The sequence below is a fragment of the Dendrobates tinctorius genome, unplaced genomic scaffold (genome assembly GCF_039654945.1).
Source record: "Dendrobates tinctorius isolate UK_male_01 unplaced genomic scaffold, ASM3965494v1 ptg000127l, whole genome shotgun sequence".
NCBI lineage: Eukaryota > Metazoa > Chordata > Amphibia > Anura > Dendrobatidae > Dendrobates > Dendrobates tinctorius.
Window position 1 is genome coordinate 21036041 of NW_027361795.1, and position 22211 is coordinate 21058251.

Consider the following 22211-nt stretch of genomic DNA (forward strand, 5'->3'; position numbering starts at 1 on the left):
CTGTTGTGAAGGGGTTTCTCTTCACCATGGAGACTATTATGCGATCATCCACCACTGTTGCCTTCCGTGGGCGCCCAGGTCTTTTTGCGTTGATGAGTTCACCAGTGCTTTCTTTCTTTCTTTCTTTCTTTCTTTCTTTCTTTCTTTCTTTCTTTCTTTCTTTCTTTCTTTCTTTCTTTCTTTCTTTCTCAGGATGTACCAAACTGTAGATGTTGCCACTCCTAATGTTGTAGCAATTTCTCGGATGGGTTTTTTCTGTGTTTGCAGCTTAAGGATAGCTTGTTTCACCTGTATGGAGAGCTCCTTTGACCGCATGTTTCTTTCACAGCAAAACCTTCCAAATGCAAGCACCACACCTCAAATCAACTCCAGGCCTTTTATCTGCTTAATTGAGAATGACATAACGAAGGGATTGCCCACACCTGTCCATGAAATAGCCTTGGAGTCAACTGTCCAATTACTTTTGGTCCCTTTAAAAACAGGGTGGCATCTGTTAAGGAGCTGAAACTCCTAAACCCTTCATCCAATTTTAATGTGGATACCCTCAAATGAAAGCTGAAAGTCTGAACTTCAACTGCATCTGAATTGTTTTGTTAAAAATTCATTGTGGTAATGTCTAGAACGAAAATTAGAAAAATGTTGACTGTCCAAATATATATGGACCTAACTGTAGATATCAAGGTATCATTTTATTCAGCTTCCTATGACCTACATGCCCATATAGATGTATAAAGAAGCTTTGATTTTACTGACAGATTCCCTTTAACACTTTTTTCATCAATCTTCTGATTGTACTTGAGTGGAATATAATGAGAGATCTGGTTACTGTAGCAGAAAGAATCCATGCAGATTTGTAACAATTCTTACCATGATTTTGTTCCCACAGCAGCCCGTAGATGGCTCGGCTTCTATGGTATAAATGCGAGTGTCATTTACTACATGGGAATAGACAGCACTGCACCAATTGTCATTATTAGTCAGCCGTACACTTGATGGACTGTAGCCCAACTGTACCAGTAAGCATTCCCTGAGTGCCACCTTCATTGACTTCGGCTTGCAAGTTACACCTACAATTGCATTTTCTAGAGCTGCAAGATAAACACAAAAATAATAGTTTATTAAAAGTAAGCTAATTATTTATATTTTCTAAAAAGGCAAATCTTCTCATAGAATTGTAAAAAGGAGCATTGTAAATAGTGTTTAAAAAAAATGCAGATTTTTTTATACAGCTCAAATGCAGACTCATGTGTTTATAGTGTGCATACTGCTAGTCTGCCCTGCATGACCAGAAGAAACTACATAGGGCAGCAGTGTTTATGTTGCTTCATAAGTCATTTCCCATTAAGGCAACACTACTTTGACTTTGGGGCTTAGGCTAGAGTTGGTGCATGTAAATTCATAGTAGTCTCTGGCCACTGTGGCATCCACATAGAAGAGTCTTTTGATTATCTAGGCTTGCGTGATGTTACATATGCATTGTGCCGCAATGAGGCGTTGCACCAATATGGCTAATAAAAAGAAATGCTGCAAATACCGGGAGGTGGTACTCCCTTCCTGAGATGGCTACTCTGGCTGATGGAATGGATCCTGCAAATTGAATCCTCCCAACTCTAGTAGGGGCTGTCCAGTTCCTTCACTCAAAGAACGTGTGCTTGGTGGATAGCTTTATTTATTTGTTGTCCAGCTTCTTATTGTAATTCACCTTTTTTGGGGCTCAAACTCACCAAGTAATAAACAGAAAGTGAAAACACTAAGGGTGAGCAAAATACAGCACTGCCATTTATCAGCTACTTACACCTCAATAATAGTAATATTCAGAGGCATGACAGGTATACAGATATATAGAGATATACCAAGACATTAAAGAGGTTAGCTCTGACCTCTAACTGGCTTCATTGTGGAGATCAGAGGAGCTCCTCAGGTCTGGGAAGTACATGCAAAGTAAACAGTGTTTTTATTTTTCGGGTGGTTCTGTGGTGGTCTTTTATACAAACAAACTGTGGCTTACTCACCTTCCCCAGTCCATCGCTGAGTCTCTGCCACTGCTTCTGGTGTATGTTGTTGTCTGGAGTGCTGACATCACTTTGACAGCTGCAACCAATCATGGAGTTCAGCAGCTACGTAGGCAGAGCTGCTGAGCTCACATGTGAATATGCCACTCAGGCACCTTCATGCAATTTTGTGCCATAGTGAATTGCAGAAAAAAAAGAATAATGGCTAAAATTGTATGAAAAACAGAAAATTAAACACTACGTTTTTAAAATAAAAAATTTATTTTCTGAACATTAGTTTTACATAACTGGTGTGATAACATAGTACCATAGTTAGCAAGGCCGAAAAAAAACATTTGTCCATCCAGTTCAGCCTATAAAATTCTGTCAGAATAAATCCCCAGATCTACGTCTTTCTAAAGAACCTAATAACTGTAAGATACAATATTGTTACGCTCCAAGAAGACATCCAGGCCTCTCTTGAATGCCTCCACTGAGTTCGCCATCACCACCTCCTCAGGCAAGGAATTTCAGATTCTCACTGCCCTAGGGTCCCCTGCACACATAGCGACGCACCAGCGATCCCGACAACGATATGACCTTGTCAGGATCGCTGGTGTGTCGCTACATGATCGCTGGTGAGCTGCCAAACAGGCAGCTTCACCAGCAATCAGCACCAGCAACAGGTGGGTAACAAGCGATGCACGTCGCTTAGTTAACCACTGTGTACCTTAGTTACCAGCACGCTGGTGCAGGGAGCTGGTAACCAAGGTACACATCGGGTCTCTAAGCAGTGCGCGGCACTTAGAAACCCGATGTGTACCTTGGTTACTAGCTCCCTGCACCAGCGCGCTGGTAACTAAGGTACACATCAGGTTTCTAAGCGCTGCACGCCGCTTAGAAACCTGATGTTACCTTAGTTACCAGCGCCAGCTTGCTGATCGCTGGTTTCCCGCCTGCCACACGCAGCGATGCATACTGGCCAGCGGGAGACCAGCGATCAAAAAAATGTCCTGGCCATTCCAGGATGATCAGCGATACCCGGCAGGGGGGCTGGTCGCTGGTCAGTGTCACACACAGTGACACATACATGTATCGCTGGTGAGATCGCTGTTGCATCACAAAACTTGTGACTCAGCAGCGATCTCGCTAGCGAGATTGCTGTGTGTGACGGGGGCTTAACAGTAAAGAATTCTCTTCTATGTTGGTGGAAAAACCTTCTCTCCTCCAGACGCAGAGAATGCCCCCATCACTGATGCTGCGCAGCCTTCCAGCCTGACCTGCGATGAATTCTGCAGCGTGGGAAAATGAACGGTCACTTTCCCACACTCAAGAGTTCACCTCGGGTCAGACTGGGAGGCTGCGCTGACGTCACTGATGCTGACGCCAGCAGCTTCTCATTCATTCCTCAGTGGTTTACATCTGGGGCGGTAGCATTAGCATTGCTCCCTGTACATAACAAGTGAGGGAACAGTGTAAGGGACAGCAATATACATAATAAAGAAGACTATGTAATATATATACATGTATGTGTGTGTGGCTAAATAATATCAATTAATATATATATAGTGGTGTAATGACCACTGTGTCCACTAGGGGGCGCTGTGTGGATGTCCCAAGAGAATGGATGAGTGGCAGAATCCTGAAGGATAGTTACTGTTACAGAACCACTCAGCACCCAGAATATGTTGTGCAGTTATATGTATATATAATAGGTTCCATGTGAGATGCATGTCCCTAATGTATCAGCAGTGTCTGCCCTCCCCCCACCTTTGTAATTCCCACAGTAAACATCCGCAGGTTCCGGCCACCTACGGCTTTTGTAATGCATGTCTGGCTTGACGCCTGTCTATTGGCCTGCCCTCTGTGTCCTGTGAGTAAAGTGTTGTCAGACTGGAAATACATGGAGAAGAAGTGATCTTTTATATGCGCCCATGCACTCAGAGGAATTCCAGCCAGCATCATTCATTCAGACTCCAGCCAACGCAGAGCGGACCTCTGAAAACCTGGAGTGTTACTGAAAGAGGTACCCCAGCTTGGAAGACCCCGTTACAGTTACGTATCTCAAAGTGGGTGGCTTTGAGATGGAGACTTGTGTATGTGTGATCAGCAATATCATTGCTGAGATGTTGTTTCTAAGTGTAAGGGAGAAGTCTTCAGGTAACTAGAGAGATGGGCGGGTTCTGGTTACCTACAAATCCACCCAGGGGTGTGTCTGATAAGACCTATAGTAAAAGGCTATGTGAGTATGTGAAGGACCTGTGATGAGGTCATAGCCATGTGACCCGGTGGGCGTGGCTACGGACCATATATGGTGGCCAGGGTAGGTCACATGTAGTTAATGCTGGGACCTGATTGGTCCAGTTTGAAAGGTCCCGTGAGGAGAAGGATCTCCTCACGAACAGCCTGGGAAGCGGCTGTGTGTAATGGCGGCCAGCGTCTGAGAGTCTCTGAGGAGTGAGTGGATGTCTGCAGCCTGGAGAAACAGCCTTATGGGAACCCTGACGTGGGTGAGATAACCCTGGGGCTAAATAGCCTGTTTAATGGACGCTATGCTGTAATGTGAAGCTATATAATGGACGCTACGCTGTTGTATATTGCTGCTGGTTTATGATGGTGAATAAACCTCACGGACTGATATGGTTTTATGGAAGACCCCTACCGGATGTGATTTATTTGCTGCCAAGCGAGTGTCCCCCAACCTTGAATGACAGCGCTACCTCACAATTGGTGGAGAAGGCTATGGGCAGTGGTGTAGCCTTGTTGCTAGGAGCAACGGATAAGGACTGCAAAATTTGGTGGCAAAGAGCAACGCTGAGCCAGGAGGGCTGACGTTTGTGGAAGCCGTGTGATGTGCTGCTGACCGGCCACGTGTGAGCAGAGCCTGTGATGGCCTGCAAGTGGGGAAGCTGTTGTGAGTTCATTTTTCCCTTCATCATTGAGGTCTGATGAACTCCCTCCTCTGGTGAAGGGAGGTAGTGAGTTCTGCCATCCCCGGCCGGGGGTGAGCTGAATTCCATTTTTGTCTCTGATCTGTTGATCTTTTGCTCTGTCTTCAGAATATACCTGAGTGCTGATATAGTCTTTTGAAGCCTAGCGACTTCAGGGCCTGTTTTTCCTATCAGTCGGTTGGCTCATTTTGATAGGGTTTTTGCAGATGGCAGACAGCAGCTTTCCTATCCTGTCCTGTGTAGTTAGCTTGGGCCCCATCATTTGCTCAACCTATCTTTCTATCTGTGTTAGTGTTTTCATCTTGCTTCACCGTCATTATATGTTGGGGGCTGCCTATTGCTTTGGGGTCTGCTCTGGGGCAGTTTAGTTTTTCCCCTTTCTGTCTTTAGGCTATGTAGCTCTCCGGCTGTGATCGAGGGGTCTAGGGCACCGTAGGAACCCCCCACGGCTACTGCTAGTTGTTGTGGATAGGTTCAGGGGTCTGCAATCCGATAGCTGCCAACCTCTCTGGCTTTTCTGGACTTAGCAGGTATTTTGTTTTTTCCTCCTTCGGTGACTCATCATAACAGGAAGCCACTGTCCGGCTGTGGTTCTGGAAACTGTGGGGCGGCCTAGTGAGTAAGGCACTGTCCGGATTGGTGAGCCCAGTGCGGCTGCTTCCCCAGGAGAAAGAGACTGGTAATTGCTAGTGTGCCTCTGCGGAGAAGAGGTACCCGAGGACCTGTGTGGGCAACACAGGAGAAACGGACTGGTGTTCGTGTGGTACTGACCTGGGTCATGAGTAAAACGGTGACCCGTGTGGCCGACAGGTATCGGACAGGTGTTCGTGTGGTACCTGGAGGGTTCAGTGAGGAAATGTCCTGGAGGGTCAGCCCTGGGAGCAGAGTTGGATCCCAGGAGCACGTGGTGTGACCTTGGACCTGGTGAGGCACGAGTGTTGGGCAGTCTCAGGCGGAGACAGATGTCCTGAAGAGCACCCGCCAAGCCCCAGGACCTGGTGAGGCCGGTGTGTGGGGAGACCCTGGGAGGAGGGTCGCTCCCTGAATCGCACCCGGTGCGCCCTGTGTGTTGGATGGTCTCAGGTGGAGACAGGAGCGTCCTGAATAGCACACAGTCAGGACACGTGAGTTTTTTTTCTGGTGTGTTTTTTTTCTTCTTTTTTCTCGACTCAGCCTGCGGTGGCTCAGTGGTAGTCAAGAAAGTGACAAGCGGCTTGATGTGGCTCAGTGGGGTCACGAAGGTGACAAGCGGCATGATGTGGCTCAGTGGGGTCACAAAGGTGACAAGCGGCTTCCGGTAACTCGGCGGGGTTACGAAGGTGACAAGCGGCTTCCGGTGGATCGGCGGGTCCACGAAGACGGTGCAGCAGGAGCTGCAGTGACACCAGCCGCTGTGTGTGAACAGTAGCCGGTGGTGCCGGTGATCGGTGACAGCAGGAGCTGTGGTGGTGCCAACAAAGACTTGTGTGGTATCGTAAGAGACATAAACTGTGTGGTGTGAACTGTGGTCTGAGAAGACCGGTATAACAGATATGGGGAGATCCCGAAAGGGGGTGGAGTCCCAAAAGGGGGCGGCGACCCAAATCGGGGTGGTAGCCCCAAAGGGTGTGGAGTCCCAAATTGGGGTGGTAACCAAAAAAGAAGTGGAGTCTCAGAGGGAGGCGGTAACCCAAATTGGGATGGTGGTCCAGAAAGGGGCCGAGTTTGAAGAAGTGGCAGCCCGGGTTGGCTCAGTGGGTATGTCTGGGAAACTGCAGTGTTCATTTATGTCATTTCCAGAATGTGGGATATTCTTTCCGAGTGATGACTGGCCGCAAGTGTGTTCCGTGATGCTACACCGGGAAGGGATCTCGGGACGGTTGGACTCAAAGAGTCAGGTGACGCTGGTAGGAACTCCTCTCACTTTCTGTCTGACCGAGAAAATGGTCCTGGTTCGCTGTGCACATGGGGTCACAGTGAACTATGCGGTAGACAGAATAATGTTTGAGGGGCTTGGAGGCAGTGAGTGCCAAGGGGGCAGTATACCATCGGACTTAGTGTATGCCTTGGAGTGGGGCCGGGACTTTGTCAGGTTTGATGATATATGCCATGAGGGTGGAGATGTTCCTATTGTTGGACTAACCCATACGAAGACGGTGACGGCTCCTGACGTGGAGAGGTCAGAGGTGGAAGTGACCGGGAAAAGGGGTATGTCAGCCCAACGGGCGTACCTAACATCTCATGACAAAACTGACGCTGACCTGATGTATAAGACGGCTGAAGTAGTCACACGGTTAGTGAGTAACTGGAGGGATGACTCAATCTCGGCGGGTGGCTGTGGCTCTGAGAAGGAAAGGGAGCACAGAATAGAAGGGCTAGAAAAAGAAGTCTCTGAGCTCAAAGGGCACATGGTAACATGGCAAGGACTGAATAGGGCCCTCAGAGAAGAGGTGGATGAATATGTCAAACGAGAAAGAGTCCTGAGACAAACGGCCGAGCACAGGGTCGAGGAGCTCGAGAAAGAAGTCTTGGAGCTCAGAGGTCACCTGTCCACCTGGCAAAGTGTGAACAAGAACCTCAAGGAAGAGATGGAGGAACTCAGAGGAGTAGTAAAAAGTCTTCTGCGAGAGAAGTTGGACGAAGACTTACCGCGGGTGAGCGCGAGTGATAATAAGACAGAACTGCCAGTAGCCATCGTGGCAAAGGGTCATGAAGTGATCCCATCGTGTGAAGTTGGTGAGTTAAGAACAAAAGAAGACAGTCACCCAGTCGGGGCAACTGTAGTGAGGGAAGTGTCCGTGGTAAAGCCAGAGCCTTCGGTCCAGGAAGAGAGCAAGACCACGACCTTCCAGTCTGTAATTGATGTACCAGAAGACATGCAAGAAGCCTGTGCTTAGGAAGGTGTGCATGAGGCTTTCAAAGAGGCGGTCAAAGCCTGTAAGGTGAACTTGGCACCTGAGACTCGGCAGTTGGTGATAGTATCAGCCAGAAAAGATGCATCAAACCGAGTAGCTGTCCTGAAAGAGGTGCATCTACAATGTCTCAACGCCAAACAGCTGGTCAGGTGGAGTAATGTGAAGGCTGCTCGACGCCTGGAGTTAGCCAGGGAGGCTATGGATCGGTGGGGTTTGCGGAAAGATGTGGTTCCGGTACCCAAAGCTCTGATTGGGAGAATCATTGGAAGATCCGGGAAGGTGATACAAGACCTTGTGAATATTTCCGGTGTGGTGAGGGTGAGGATCCCTCCTGATAATGAAGACCCGGTATCCAGTGAAGTGGGTAGAATTCCCATTATCGTGGTTGGCTCCATGGAGAGCCTGAGAGACTTTCGGATGCTCGTGGAGTATCGAGTGGGGTACCTGCAAGAAATTGAGCAGTTGAGGCTGGACCGTAAGTGAATTAATAAAGAAGTACGGAATACCAGGTGGCGGCCGCCTCCAACCCAAGATGTAAGGACCCGAAGGGTTCCACCAAGAAGTGACCGGGCAGGTGGCCGAAGAATGTCAGTGAGTGGCAGCTCGATGGGCCGTACGAGGCTGAGAGACATTAGTTCCTTGGAGATGCTGAATGGGTCAGACTCAGGCCAGACAGTAGGACCGATTAAGACTGATGACCGTACCAACTGGGAGAGCCGGTCAGTGGGAGAATGGTCAGGTGACGAAGCGCACTCTAGGAGGGTGGTGACTAAACAGTGTCTGATGACGCAGACAGACTGCAACTGGAGGGTCAAAGACAATGACCGATATTTTGACCTCTGGGGGTGGGGGAGGCCTAACGTAGAAATATGGCCGGATGACAGAGGGAGATGGTTCTCTCGACCTATGGGGCAAGGTGTAATGAGTGCCCGGGCTCGAGATCCTGGTGTAAGATTGTGTGTTCAACCCCACAAGTTTGAACAGAGGAGCGGGGTATGTGGTGTAATGACCACTGTGTCCACTAGGGGGCGCTGTGTGGATGTCCCAAGAAAACGGATGAGTGGCAGAATCCTGAAGGATAGTTATGTATCTCAAAGTGGGTGGCTTTGAGATGGAGACTTTGTGACTACAAATCCACCCAGGGGTGTGTCTGATAAGACCTATAGTAAAAGGCTATGTGAGTATGTGAATGACCTGTGATGAGCTCATAGCCACGTGACCCGGTGGGCGTGGCTACGGACCATATATGGTGGCCAGGGTAGGTCACATGTAGTGAATGCTGGGACCTGATTGGTCCAGTTTGGAAGGTCCCGTGAGGAGAAGGATCTCCTCACGAACAGCCTGGGGAGCGGCTGTGTGTGTAATGGCGGCCAGCGTCTGAGAGTCCCTGAGGAGTGAGTGGATGTCTGCAGCCTGGAGAAACAGCCATATGGGAACCCTGACGTGGGTGAGATAACCCTGGGGCTAAAATGCCTGTTTAATGGACGCTATGCTGTAATGTGAATCTATATAATGGACGCTACGCTGTTGTATATTGCTGCTGTGGTTTATGATGGTGAATAAACCTCACGGACTGATATGGTTTTATGGAAGACCCATACCGGATGTGATTTATTTGCTGCCAAGCGAGTGTCCCCCAACTTTGAATGACAGCGCTACCTCACAATATACAGTCATATGTTAAAGTTTGGGCACCCCTATTAATGTTAACCTTTTTTCTTTATAACAATTTTGGTTTTTGCAAAAGTTATTTCAGTTTATATCTAATAACTGATGGACTCAGTCATATTTCTGGATTCAAATGAGGTTTATTGTACTAACAGAAAATGTGCAATCTGCATTTAAACAAAATTTGACTGGTGCAAAGTATGGGCACCTCAACGTAAAAGTGATATTAATATTTCGTAGATCCTTCTTTTGCAAAAATAACAGCCTCTAGTCACTTCCTGTAGCTATTAATAGTTCCTGGATCCTGGATGAAGGTATTTGTGACCATTCCTGTTTACAAAACAATTCCAGTTCACTTAAGTTTGATGGTCGCCGAGCATGGACAGCCCGCTTCAAATCATCCCACAGATGTTCAATGATATTCAGGTCTGGGGACTGGGATGGCCATTCCAGAACATTGTAATTGTTCCTGTGCATGAATGCCTGAGTAGATTTGGAGCGGTGTTTTGGATCATTGTCTTGCTGAAATATCCATCCCCTGCGTAACTTCAACTTCGTCACTGATTCTTGCACATTATTGTCAAGAATCTGCTGATACTGAGTTGAATCCATGCGACCCTCAACTTTAACAAGATTCCCGGTGCCGGCATTGGCCACACAGCCCCAAAGCATGATGGAACCTCCACCAAATTTTACTGTGGGTAGCAAGTGTTTTTCTTGGAATGCTGTGTTTTTTAGCCTCCATGCATAACGCCTTTTTGTATGACCAAACAACTCAATCTTTGCTTCATCAGTCCACAGGACCTTCTTTCAAAATGTAACTGGCTTGTCCAAATGTGCTTTTGCATACCTCAGGCGACTCTGTTTGTGGCATGCTTGCAGAAACGGCTTCTTTCGCATCACTCTCCCATACAGCTTCTCCTTGTGCAAAGTGCGCTGTATTGTTGACCGATGCACAGTGACACCATCTGCAGCAAGATGATGCTGCAGGTCTTTGGAGGTGGTCTGTGGATTGTCCTTGACTGTTCTCACCATTCTTCTTCTCTGCCTTTCTGATATTTTTCTTGGCCTGCCACTTCTGGGCTTAACAAGAACTGTACCTGTGTTCTTCCATTTCCTTACTATGTTCCTCACAGTGGAAACTGACAGGTTAAATCTCTGAGACAACTTTTTGTATCCTTCCCCTGAAAAGCTATGTTGAATAATCTTTGCTTTCAGATCATTTGAGAGTTGTTTTGAGGTGCCCATGATGCCACTCTTCATAGGAGAATCAAATAGGAGAACTACTTGCAAGTGGCCACCTTAAATACCTTTTCTCATGATTTGATACACCTGGCTATGAAGTTCAAAGCTCAATGAGGTTACAAAACCAATTTAGTGCTTCAGGAAGTCAGTAAAAAGTAGTTAGGAGTGTTCAAATCAAGAAAATGATAAGGGTGCCCATACTTTTGCACCGGTCAAATTTTGTTTAAATACAGATTGCACATTTTCTGTTAGTACAATAAACCTCATTTGAATCCAGAAATGTCAGACTCCTTGAAAAAGCCACGGTGGGCGAAACGTACGTTGGAGGGAGCCTGGACACATTGAGCCACACATTACGGGTATATATGATTTGGATTTATATATTAAATATTTTCTATGCACTTTATGAGTAGCTGATTTTTCAGCCCATATATATTATGCACTTTATCATTATTATCCTTATTATTTTTGTATGATTATCTATCTATAGTGGTCACTATGTCTTTTTTATATGTATTTTTTATATGTATTTTGCTGTAATTATGGTATGTTACTATGTTTGGTTCTGTATACTCATTTGTAATTATGTAATAAATTTTTGAGTAGGTTATGGTGTAAAGTGTAAAGAAAATCCAGTAATTTTTGATAACATTATGTGGAGTGATGAAGCTTCTTTCAAATTATCTGGCCATATTAACAGACATAATTGTATTTACTGGTATAATGAGAACATGCATTTAACATTAGAGCAACAACTAAATGAGCCTGGTGTCAATATTTGGGGTGGTATTTCAAGTTTTGGTGTTTTTGGAACATTTTTTTTTTTTTCATGAAACAGTCACAGAAGATAAGTATCTCAAATTTCTAATGAATCAAGTTGTTCCCCAGTTACAGCAACAGCCTAATTCAAATGACCTTTATTTCCAACAAGATGGGGCCCCTCCACATTATTCAAGACAGAGTAGTCCGCAAGTATCTTGATGAAACATTTCCTAATAAATGGGTTGGCCGAAGAGGCCCACTTGATTGGCCGGCACGTTCACCAGACTTGACCCCAATGGATTTTTTCTTTTGGGGAGTACTCAATGACAAAGTTTATAGTCGAAAACCAAAACATTTCAGTGATTTGAAAAATTACATAAGAGATGCATCTCAAAAAATTTATACTCAATGAGACATGTGCAAAAATGTTTGTCGAAGCATAAGAGGCAGACTTCAAAGCTGTGCAAATTGTGATGGAAAACAGTTTGAGCGCCTGCGTTGATAACATTTAAGGGCTTTTGTATTATTGTTCAGAATAAAATTTAATTGTCAGTGTTATGCTTGTGTTAGTAAATATAATTTTATATATAAATCAAAATAAATGTTATCATTTTCTCCTAGTGTGAACACGTGCAAGCTGCGAAAACTGCATAATATAGACAAAAAGAAACACAGCAGCACATTTGCATGAATCTAGGCCATGTGAAAACACAGAAAAACATTAAAAACATTCAATTTACATTAACCCCTTCACCCCCAAGGGTGGTTTGCACGTTCATGACCGGGCCAATTTTTACAATTCTGACCACTGTACCTTTATGAGGTCATAACTCTGGAACGCTTCCATGGATCCCGGTGATTCTGACATTGTTTTCTCGTGACATATTGTACTTCATGTTAGTGGTAAAATTTCATTCAAATAACTTGCGTTTATTTGTGAAAAAAATGGAAATTTGGCAAAAATTTTGAAAATTTCGCAATTTTCCAACTTTGAATTTTTATGCCCTTAAATCACAGAGATACGGCACACAAAAAACCTGATAAGTAACATTTCCCACATGTTTACTTTACATCAGCACAATTTTGGAACCAAAATTTTTTTTTGTTAGGAAGTTATAAGGGTTAAAAGTTGACCAGCGATTTCTCATTTTTACAACACCATTTTATTTATAGGACCACATCACATTTGAAGCCACTTTGAGGGGTCTATATGATAGAAAATACCCAAAAGTGACACCATTCTAAAAACTGAACCCCTTAAGGTGCTCAAAACCACATTCAAGAAGTTTATTAACCCATTAGGTGCGTCACAGGAATTTTTTTGAATATTTAAAAAGAAATGAACATCTAACTTTTTTTCACAAATAAAATACTTCAGGTTCAATTTTTTTTATTTTACCAAGGGTAACAGGAGAAATTGGACTGCAAAAGTTATTGTGCAATTTGTCCTGAGTATGCTGATACCTGATTTGTGGGGGGAACGACTGTTTCGGCGCATGGCAGAGCTCAGAATGGACGGAGCGCCGTTTGACTTTTTCAATGCAAAATTGGCTGGAATTCAGATCGGACGCCATGTCACGTTTGGAGAGTCCCTGATGTACCTAAACAGTGGAAACCCCCTACAAGTGACCCCATTTTGGAAACTAGACCCCCCAAGGAACTTATCTAGATATGTGGTGAGAACTTTGAACCCACAAGGGCTTTACAGAAGTTTATAACGTACAGCGGTACAATTAAAAAATCATATTTTTTCCACAAAAATGATCTTTTCACCCCAATTTTTATTTTCCCAAGGGTAACAGGACCCTAAAAGTTATTGTGCAATTTGTCCTGAGTACGCTGATACCCCACATGTGGGGGTAAACCACTATTTGGGCGCATGGCAGAGCTCGGAAGGGAAGCAGCGCCATTTGACGTTTTTGGCTGGAATTGAGATCGGACACCATGTCGCGTTTGGAAAACCCCTGATGTACCAAAACAGTGGAAACCCCCCACAAATGACACCATTTTGGAAACTAGACCCCCTAAGGAACTTATCTAGATGTGTGATGAGAACTTTGAACCCCCATGGGCTTCACAGAAGTTTATAACATAAAGCCATACAATTAAAAAATCATATTTTTTCCACAAAAATGATCTTTTCACCCTCAATTCTTATTTTTCCAAGGGTAACAGGACCCTAAAAGTTATTGTGCAATTTGTCCTGAGTACGCTGATACCCCACATGTGGGGGTAAACCACTATTTGGGCGCATGGCAGAGCTCGGAAGGGAAGCAGCGCCATTTGACGTTTTTGGCTGGAATTGAGATCGGACAGCATGTCGCGTTTGGAAAACCCCTGATGTACCAAAACAGTGGAAATCCCCCACAAATGACACCATTTTGGAAACTAGACCCCCTAAGGAACTTAGCTAGATGTGTGGTGAGAACTTTGAACCCCCATGGGCTTCACAGAAGTTTATAACATAAAGCCATACAATTAAAAAATCATATTTTTTCCACAAAAATGATCTTTTCACCCTCAATTCTTATTTTTCCAAGGGTAACAGGACCCTAAAAGTTATTGTGCAATTTGTCCTGAGTATGCTGATACCCCACATGTGGGGGTAAACCACTATTTGGGCGCATGGCAGAGCTCGGAAGGGAAGCAGCGCCATTTGACGTTTTTGGCTGGAATTGAGATCGGACACCATGTCGCGTTTGGAAAACCCCTGATGTACCAAAACAGTGGAAATCCCCCACAAATGACACCATTTTGGAAACTAGACCCCCTAAGGAACTTATCTAGATGTGTGGTGAGAACTTTGAACGCCCATGGGCTTCACAGAAGTTTATAACATAAAGCCATACAATTAAAAAATCATATTTTTTCCACAAAAATGATCTTTTCACCCTCAATTCTTATTTTTCCAAGGGTAACAGGACCATAAAAGTTATTGTGCAATTTGTTCTGAGTACGCTGATACCCCACATGTGGGGGTAAACCACTATTTGGGTGCATGGCAGAGCTCGGAAGGGAAGCAGCGCCATTTGACGTTTTTGGCTGGAATTGAGATCGGACACCATGTCGCGTTTGGAAAACTCCTGATGTACCAAAACAGTGGAAACCCCCCACAAATGACACCATTTTGGAAACTAGACCCCCTAAGGAACTTATCTAGATGTGTGGTGAGCACTTTGACCCCCCCAGTGCTTCACAGAAGTTTATAATGCCCGGGCGTGAAAATAAATAATTCGTATTTTTTCCACAAACATGATCTTTTAGTCACCATTTTTTTATTTTCCCAAGGGTACCAGGAGAAATTGGACCCTAAAAGTTGTTGTCCAATTTGTCCTGAGTATGCTGATACCCCATATGTGGGAGAAAACTACTGTATGGGCACACGTCGGGGCTCGGAAGGGAAGTAGTGACGTTTTGGAATGCAGACTTTGATGGAATGGTCTGCGGGTGTCATGTTGCCTTTTGAGAGCCCCTAATGTACCTAAACAGTGGAAACCCCCCACAAATGACACCATTTTGTAAACTAGACCCCCCAAGGAACTTATCTAGATGTGTGGTGAGCACTCAGAACCCCCCCAGTGCTTCACAGAAGTTTATAACGCCCGGGCGTGAAAATAAAAAATTCGTATTTTTTCCACAAACATGATCTTTTAGTCACCATTTTTTTATTTTCCCAAGGGTACCAGGAGAAATTGGACCCCAAAAGTTGTTGTCCAATTTGTCCTGAGTATGCTGATACCCCATATGTGGGAGAAAACTACTGTATGGGCACACGTCGGGGCTCGGAAGGGAAGTAGTGACGTTTTGGAATGCAGACTTTGATGGAATGGTCTGCGGGTGTCATGTTGCCTTTGGAGAGCCCCTAATGTACCTAAACAGTGGAAACCCCCCACAAATGACCCCATTTTGAAAACTAGACCCACTAAGGAACTTATCTAGATGTGAGGTGAGCACTTTGAACCCCCAAGGGCTTCACTGAAGTTTATAATGCCAGGGCATGAAAATAAAAAAATCGTATTTTTTCCATAAACATGATCAATTAGTCCCCAATTTTTTCATTTTCCCAAGGGTAACAGGAGAAATTGGACCCCCAAAAGTTGTTGTCCAATTTGGCCTGAGTACGCTGACACCCCATATGTGGGAAAAAACTACTGTATGGACACACGTCGGGGCTCGGAAGGGAAGCAGTGACGTTTTGGAATGCAGACTTTGATGGAATGGTCTGCGGGTGTCATGTGCGTTTGGAGAGCCCCTGATGTACCTAAACTATTGAAACTCCCCACAAGTGACCCCATTTTGGACACTAGACCCCCCACGGAACTTATCTAGATGTGTGGTGAGCACTTTGAACCCCCAAGTGCTTCACAGAAGTTTAAAACACTCGGACGTGAAAATAAAAAAATCATTTTTTTCCACAAAAATGATATTTTTGCCCCCAATTTTTTATTTTCCTAAGGGTAACAGGAGAAATTGGACCCCAAAAATTGTTTTGCAATTTGTCCTGAGTAGGCTGATACCCTACATGTGGGGGTAAAACACTGTTTGGGCGCATGGCAGAGCTTGGAAGGGAAGGAGCACCATTTGACTTTCAACTCAGAATTGGCTGGAATTGAGATCAGACGCCATGTTGCATTTGGAGAGCCCCTGATGTGCCCAAACAGTGGAAACCCCCAATTATAACTCCAACCCTAACCACAACACACCCCTAACCCTAATCTGAGCCCTAACCCTAGCCCTAACCCTAGCCCTAACCCTAGCCCTAACCCTAACCCTAGCCCTAACCCTAACCCTAGCCCTAACCCTAGCCCTAACCCTAAGGCTGTGTGCACACGCTGCGGATTTTCTGCGGTTCCGCAGCGGTTTTGGCTGCTGCGGACCCGCAGCAGTTTCTGCTGCGGTGTACAGTACCATGATTCCCTATGGGAATCAAAAACCGCAGTGCAGACGGTGCGGAATTTTCCACGCGGATTATCTGCGGTTTTCAATCCGCAGAAAGAATTGACATGTCAATTCTTTCTGCGGATTCTCCTGCGGTTTACCATCTCCTCTATTGAGGAGATGAAAAATGCGGACATCCCTTAGAAACCCGATGTGTATCTTAGTTACCAGCTCCCTGCATCAGCGCGCTGGCAACTAAAGTACACAACGACGCCGCGCATGGCGTAGCTGGTGCTGATCGCTGGTGAAGCTGCCTGTTTGACAGCTCACCAGCGATCATGTAGCGACTCACCAGCGATCCTGACACGTTGATATCGTTGGTGAGTCGCTGGTGAGTCGCTATGTGTGACGGGGCCCTTAAATAAGCAAAAAAAAACGATCAGCACCTCCTAGTGTGAACACGTGCAAGCTGCGAAAACTACATAATATAGACAAAAAAGATCACAGAAGAACTTGTGCATGAATCTAGGCCATGTGAAAACACAGAAAAACATACAATTTAGATTAAACTTCTCAACATTTTCCCAAAAAATGTTTTGTTTTTTTTTTTTCAAAAAACTTTTTTTTACTCACAGTAATAGATGAAAAAAATGAAGGCTCTTAGTGCACAAATTGGCAAATTCAAGTATGCCCATCAACCACGGCAAGGTGACCTCCCTCTAATCGGTCCCTGCTCTACTCTATAATTTGTTGTTTCTTCACTCGTCTATCTAAAAGTCTGCTAGCTCTGTGTCCCATCTCATAGAAGAATAGTTTCGATTTTTTAAAGCTCACGTTCATATTGGCCGATTAAATGGGAACGGAGTCTAAATCTAAACAGATCTCGTTTGAAATTTTGACTGTGGGGGGGGGCCTTTTCATTTGCCTCCTCTAGTTTTTGAATTTGAGCGATGAGATCAGATCGCTCTTTTTCTCTCATTTTTTCTGATAGGAAGCTATTTTTATGAGTTGACCCCGAATCACAGATTTGTGCACAGACCATAATATCTCCTCATTTACTTCACCATTGTCATTTTCCCGGAAGTAATCTGTTACAGTTTTTGTAATCTCAGAGATTGTCCCATGATTAAAAGCCGGGGGTTCAGTCTCCAGCATGGCGAGCAATTCAAAGAGTGCCGACCAGAAACCTCTAGGGAAATTGGGCCAAGTAAGGACCAAGTAATTGGTCCTATGAATGCAGATATACAGTTAGCGACAGAGCGACTATTTACCAAAAACATGTCAATTCTGCTATACGATTTATGTCTAGGAGAAAACAAAGCAAAATCTCTCTCTGAAGCATGAAGATATCTCCATATGTCATGGAGATGCAATTCAGAGATTAACGAACTCAAGTCTATCTCGCGGGCTGGCTTTTTAGAGGAGGTATCCATCTCCGAAGAAGCCGGCATATTAAAGCCCCCGCAGATAATTTCAAAGCCCTGAGCTATCTCTTTGACTTTTAACAAAACACCACGAATGAAAGACAATTGACCATAATTTGGGCAGTATACATTGGTTATCATGTAAGGCGAGCCGTTTAAGGTGCATACCACAATGAAAAAACGACCTCCAGGGTCTTTATAAAGGTTAAGGACCTTAAAAGCAAGCGTGTTCTTTACACATATACAAACTCCACCTTTCTTTTTAAGAACATTTGCAAATAGTAATTGAGAGAATTGCGGGTGTCTCACTCTCCAGTTGTCTGACTCCAGCAAGTGAGTCTCTTGAATGCAGGCGAGGTCACAATTGGAGGTCAAAATCTCTTTCCACATTAAAGTGCTCTTCAGGGGCGAATTCAATCCCTTTACATTCAACGAGAGGAATTTAATGCTCATATAAGAAATCCAAAGCACATCAGCTCAACTTCTGTTGCAATCTCAAATCGTCCAACAGGAAGGGAAAAGGGACGGAAAGGAAAGGGAACACAAAACACAGCAAATTCAACCAGGACCACATAAGCCACGGTTGGATGACATGCTCTAGGTCCATGAGCATGCAAGGGGGTTATACTATTTTAACTCAGAATTAGAAAGTACAGCACAGGAAATACATGCTTAAGTTTAAGCTTTATACCAGTCAGGAGAAAGCTTTTCCTGTGAATGACCCGTACCAGGCCTCACCATTGAAGGAGCCTGGGGAGCGCGTAGGTTCCATTCTTTCATTAGTTTCTCCAGCTGCAAAGGAGATTGGCATATGTGCGTTCTGCCATCGTGGGTGACCACCATTTTAACTGGAAATCCCCACCGGTACGGAATACTGTTTTCACGGAGGATCCTACACAGCCCTGCAAATTCCTGCCTTTTAGGCAAGGTAGCAGCAGACAATTAGGGAAGATTTTCAGGTTGTGGAAAGGGTCTGGAGATGGATGATCCTGCTTGGATTTCTGCATGAATGCATGTTTAGCTGGAAAAAAATTAATCCTTACCAATGTATCACGTGGGAGAGCTGGGTCTATATTTTTGGGCTTTGGGATCCTGTCCACAATAAGATCCCTAGTATACCAGTCAGGCAGCGCCCACTTTAGCAACTTTTCAAAGTAATCATGCAGATCTTTGTCAGCAATGGCTTCAGGAATACCCCTGAATTAACCATTATTACACCTTCCTCTGTCCTCTTGATCACAGAGTTTGTAACTCAGGCGAAAGACCTCTTCCTCTAATGCCACATTAGCATCCATGAGGGCATTGTGTGATTCTGCAAACTGTGCCATTTTAGCTCCTATGTGTGAGGTCCGTTCCCCCAGCTCCTGAATGTCTCATTTAATGTGTTTTACCCTGTCCCTCAAGTCTTCCTGTAAGGATGCTCTTCTTGTTGAATGTGAGCTGATATGTTAAATATTAGGAAAAACTTTGCTCTTATGGAGTAAGGAAAAATGCATGAATAGACCACTTTTGAATGGAAATTATGAATGGTATGATACATATAATATTACATCAGGACTTAAGTGAAAGCTTATTAACATTGATCCGTTATATGATGTCATTTTAAAATTGTTTTAATCTGCAAAATTGAACCAATATAATTCAATAGAGGATCTCCAGGACATCAATAGCTTTTACTTATGGGACATACTTACAAGTATCTGCAGCAGCTGTAGTGTTGCATGCACAAGATGCTGCATCACTTGTAAGCACACATAGTTCATCTCTTGGGCAGGTTGTCACTGACGTTACTAAGCCTTAAAAATAAAAGTAGTACAATATTAACTAAAGCAAGTGTGGGGTTAATATATATATGTATATATTATACAGCAAGTACTGTACATATATATTGCTGTATAAAAAAATGCAGGATATTAAAGTCTGATGAGTTTTATATGGTTTCATAATGCCAGGCTTACCAGTGACAGATGACAGCTGTAAATCATTTGAACTTGGCCCATCATTATTACACGTCTGGGAAAATAGAATATGTAATTAGATATTGTGATTTCATTCATGTATGGATATGTAAGCTGTATTGATTTGTTAAAGGGTTCTCAGATAGTTTGTAATAGGAGCAGCTTGAAACGACATTTGTTAGTAGGATCAACCCTCCTAAATCTCTACATGGGCATATAGGTCAAAGAAAGTTGAAATAAAATGATACCTTGATATGCACGATCCAATGTCTTATTAGAGAAGTCTACATTTTTCTTAACATGTAAATGATCTGTTAAGATCTATGGGCCGGACATAGATCTCCCTGAGAATCTGTCTATAGGGCTGAGTTTAAATGAAAGGGAGTGTTACCAGTGTGAGACATGTAATGACTGACAGTTTGCTGTCCTGATCTACATGTCTCACACTGGTAATGTCTCCTTTTCATTTAAGATAAGCTCTGCTCACAGATTACCAGGGAGATCTGTGCCCAGCTCTTAGATCTTAACAGCTAATTTAAATATTAAGAAAAATGTTGAATTCTCTGGAATAAGATATCAGATTGCAGATATTAAGGTATTATTTTATTCAGCCTCCTATGTCCTACGAGCCCATATAGACGGCTTAGAAGGTTGATCCTACTGACAGATACACTTTAATCACAAAATTAACAGCACTTACCATTACTAGTCCAGTACAGATGCATCAACGGCCTTAAAATATAAGACTCATGGTGACTTAACGGAACATCGCAGAACTAAATTGTAACCAATGATAGTGAATGTAGTGGTGTTGCGACCCCCAAGTTACTGAATGACCACGAAGTTGGCAGAAAGCAAACCCTGCTGGCTTTTTGCATGACTCCGATTATCAGATTTCAACTGGCAGTAGAACATTTGCAGCCCAATGGCAGGGCCACAAGTTGCAGTGTAGTCCGAGCCTAATTGTGATAGAATAAGATGAGGTTGTTGCTTAATTTATTGGCCTGTCCTTACCAAGTTGCAGCTGCCAAAGCAAAACTGTACATCACAGAAAATGAACACTTGAGCGTATCCTTGAAACTGAAAAGCGCTCATCTTGATTCTGGTCTCCAAGGAATCACCATTTCGTATCACCACCACTATTGAATTTCCACCAAAAGTTGGACAGCTATGAATAAACATACATATTTAAGGGTCATGAGTGACATTATATAGGTCCCATCAATGAACTTTCCTTTAAGTTAGACAACACTGCAAAGGTTGCTGGCACAATAATCACAGCAAAATAATGTATAAAGGGACCAGACATCACAGAGGGGTCCAAAAAAATTGGACTGAAACTATGGAGCGGATTTACTCAGACTAGCATAATACATGTCAGTTTTAATATTAAAATAGCTCAACAAAAGATATAGCGCCATTATGAAAATGATAGAGTACATTCCAATATCATACTATTCATTATAGCGCTCATATAAAGGACAAATGAGGGGACATCAACAGGGGCAAGAAAGAAAAATGATCAAATGGTCCAATGGAGTATAAAAATGTAAATAGTTTATTAAATATTACAAATCAAGGAACAGGTAGAATGGGGAGGAAAAAAAGTGCATATGTACAGTAATTAATTCAGGGACGCAGTGTGCAAGCTGAAGGTCATATAGTACATAACTTATAATTGGGTCCCCTGATGAACGCAACGCCAAAACGCGCATTGGGGTGGACGCATGTGCTGCCGCACCCATCTATGCTCCTCATCTGGGTATAGAGGGGTAAGGTATGCTTTATTCTACCATATAGTTTCAGCGGTTTTCTCTATAGGCTGAATGTCTTAGTTTTTACTGTGCATACCTTTCATGCCTATGACCAGCATAATATTGTGAATATTAGTATGGGCAATTGGTCTTTACTCTGGGTATTTTAACTGATGGCTAACTGCCAACTATAATTTATGTACTATATATTTATACTGTATTGGACCATTTGATCATTTTCTTTCTTGTTCCTGTTGATGTTAGTTTTAGTGAAGATGCGTTGTGCTGCCTACATTTTTGCTATCCCACCTGAGAGCAGCATAATGTTAGTGCAGAGACCATGATTCCAGTGATATTTCACTTACTGGGCTACATGTATTTTTTTTTTTTATAAAACCACTGTTTTATCTGCAGCAGATCTACCAGTTCTCTGTATAAAACCACCCAGCCTTTTGTGTCCACTATGCATAAGCAGAAATCTGTGAATTAGTGGTGGGCAGGCCCGGATTGGTAATATAACCAACCGGGCATTTTCCTGCTGGGCCACTGTCATGTGGGCCGTGGGCGGCAACGCCGGCTCATCTGGCCGCTTGCCAGCTGATGCGGCCACTGGCCTGGCTGTTGTTCCTGCCGCCGGCCCTCTGCGGCACGGAGATTATAGTTTCCAACCCTCCCGCACTGCAGGG

At 44.0% G+C, this 22211-nt stretch overlaps 1 protein-coding gene across 1 annotated transcript in view; it reads right to left on the reverse strand.

Moving 5' to 3' along the window:
* Window positions 1–22211, reverse strand: part of LOC141047477 (uncharacterized) — a 236674-nt gene that overhangs the window by 25680 nt on the left and 188783 nt on the right. The window contains exons 17-20 of the mRNA XM_073542586.1: window positions 20786–20939; window positions 19772–19826; window positions 19508–19609; window positions 868–1088 (exon numbers count right to left, since the gene is read on the reverse strand). Of these exons, the coding sequence (XP_073398687.1) occupies window positions 868–1088; window positions 19508–19609; window positions 19772–19826; window positions 20786–20939 (532 nt within the window). The remainder of the gene's footprint in view (window positions 1–867; window positions 1089–19507; window positions 19610–19771; window positions 19827–20785; window positions 20940–22211) is intronic.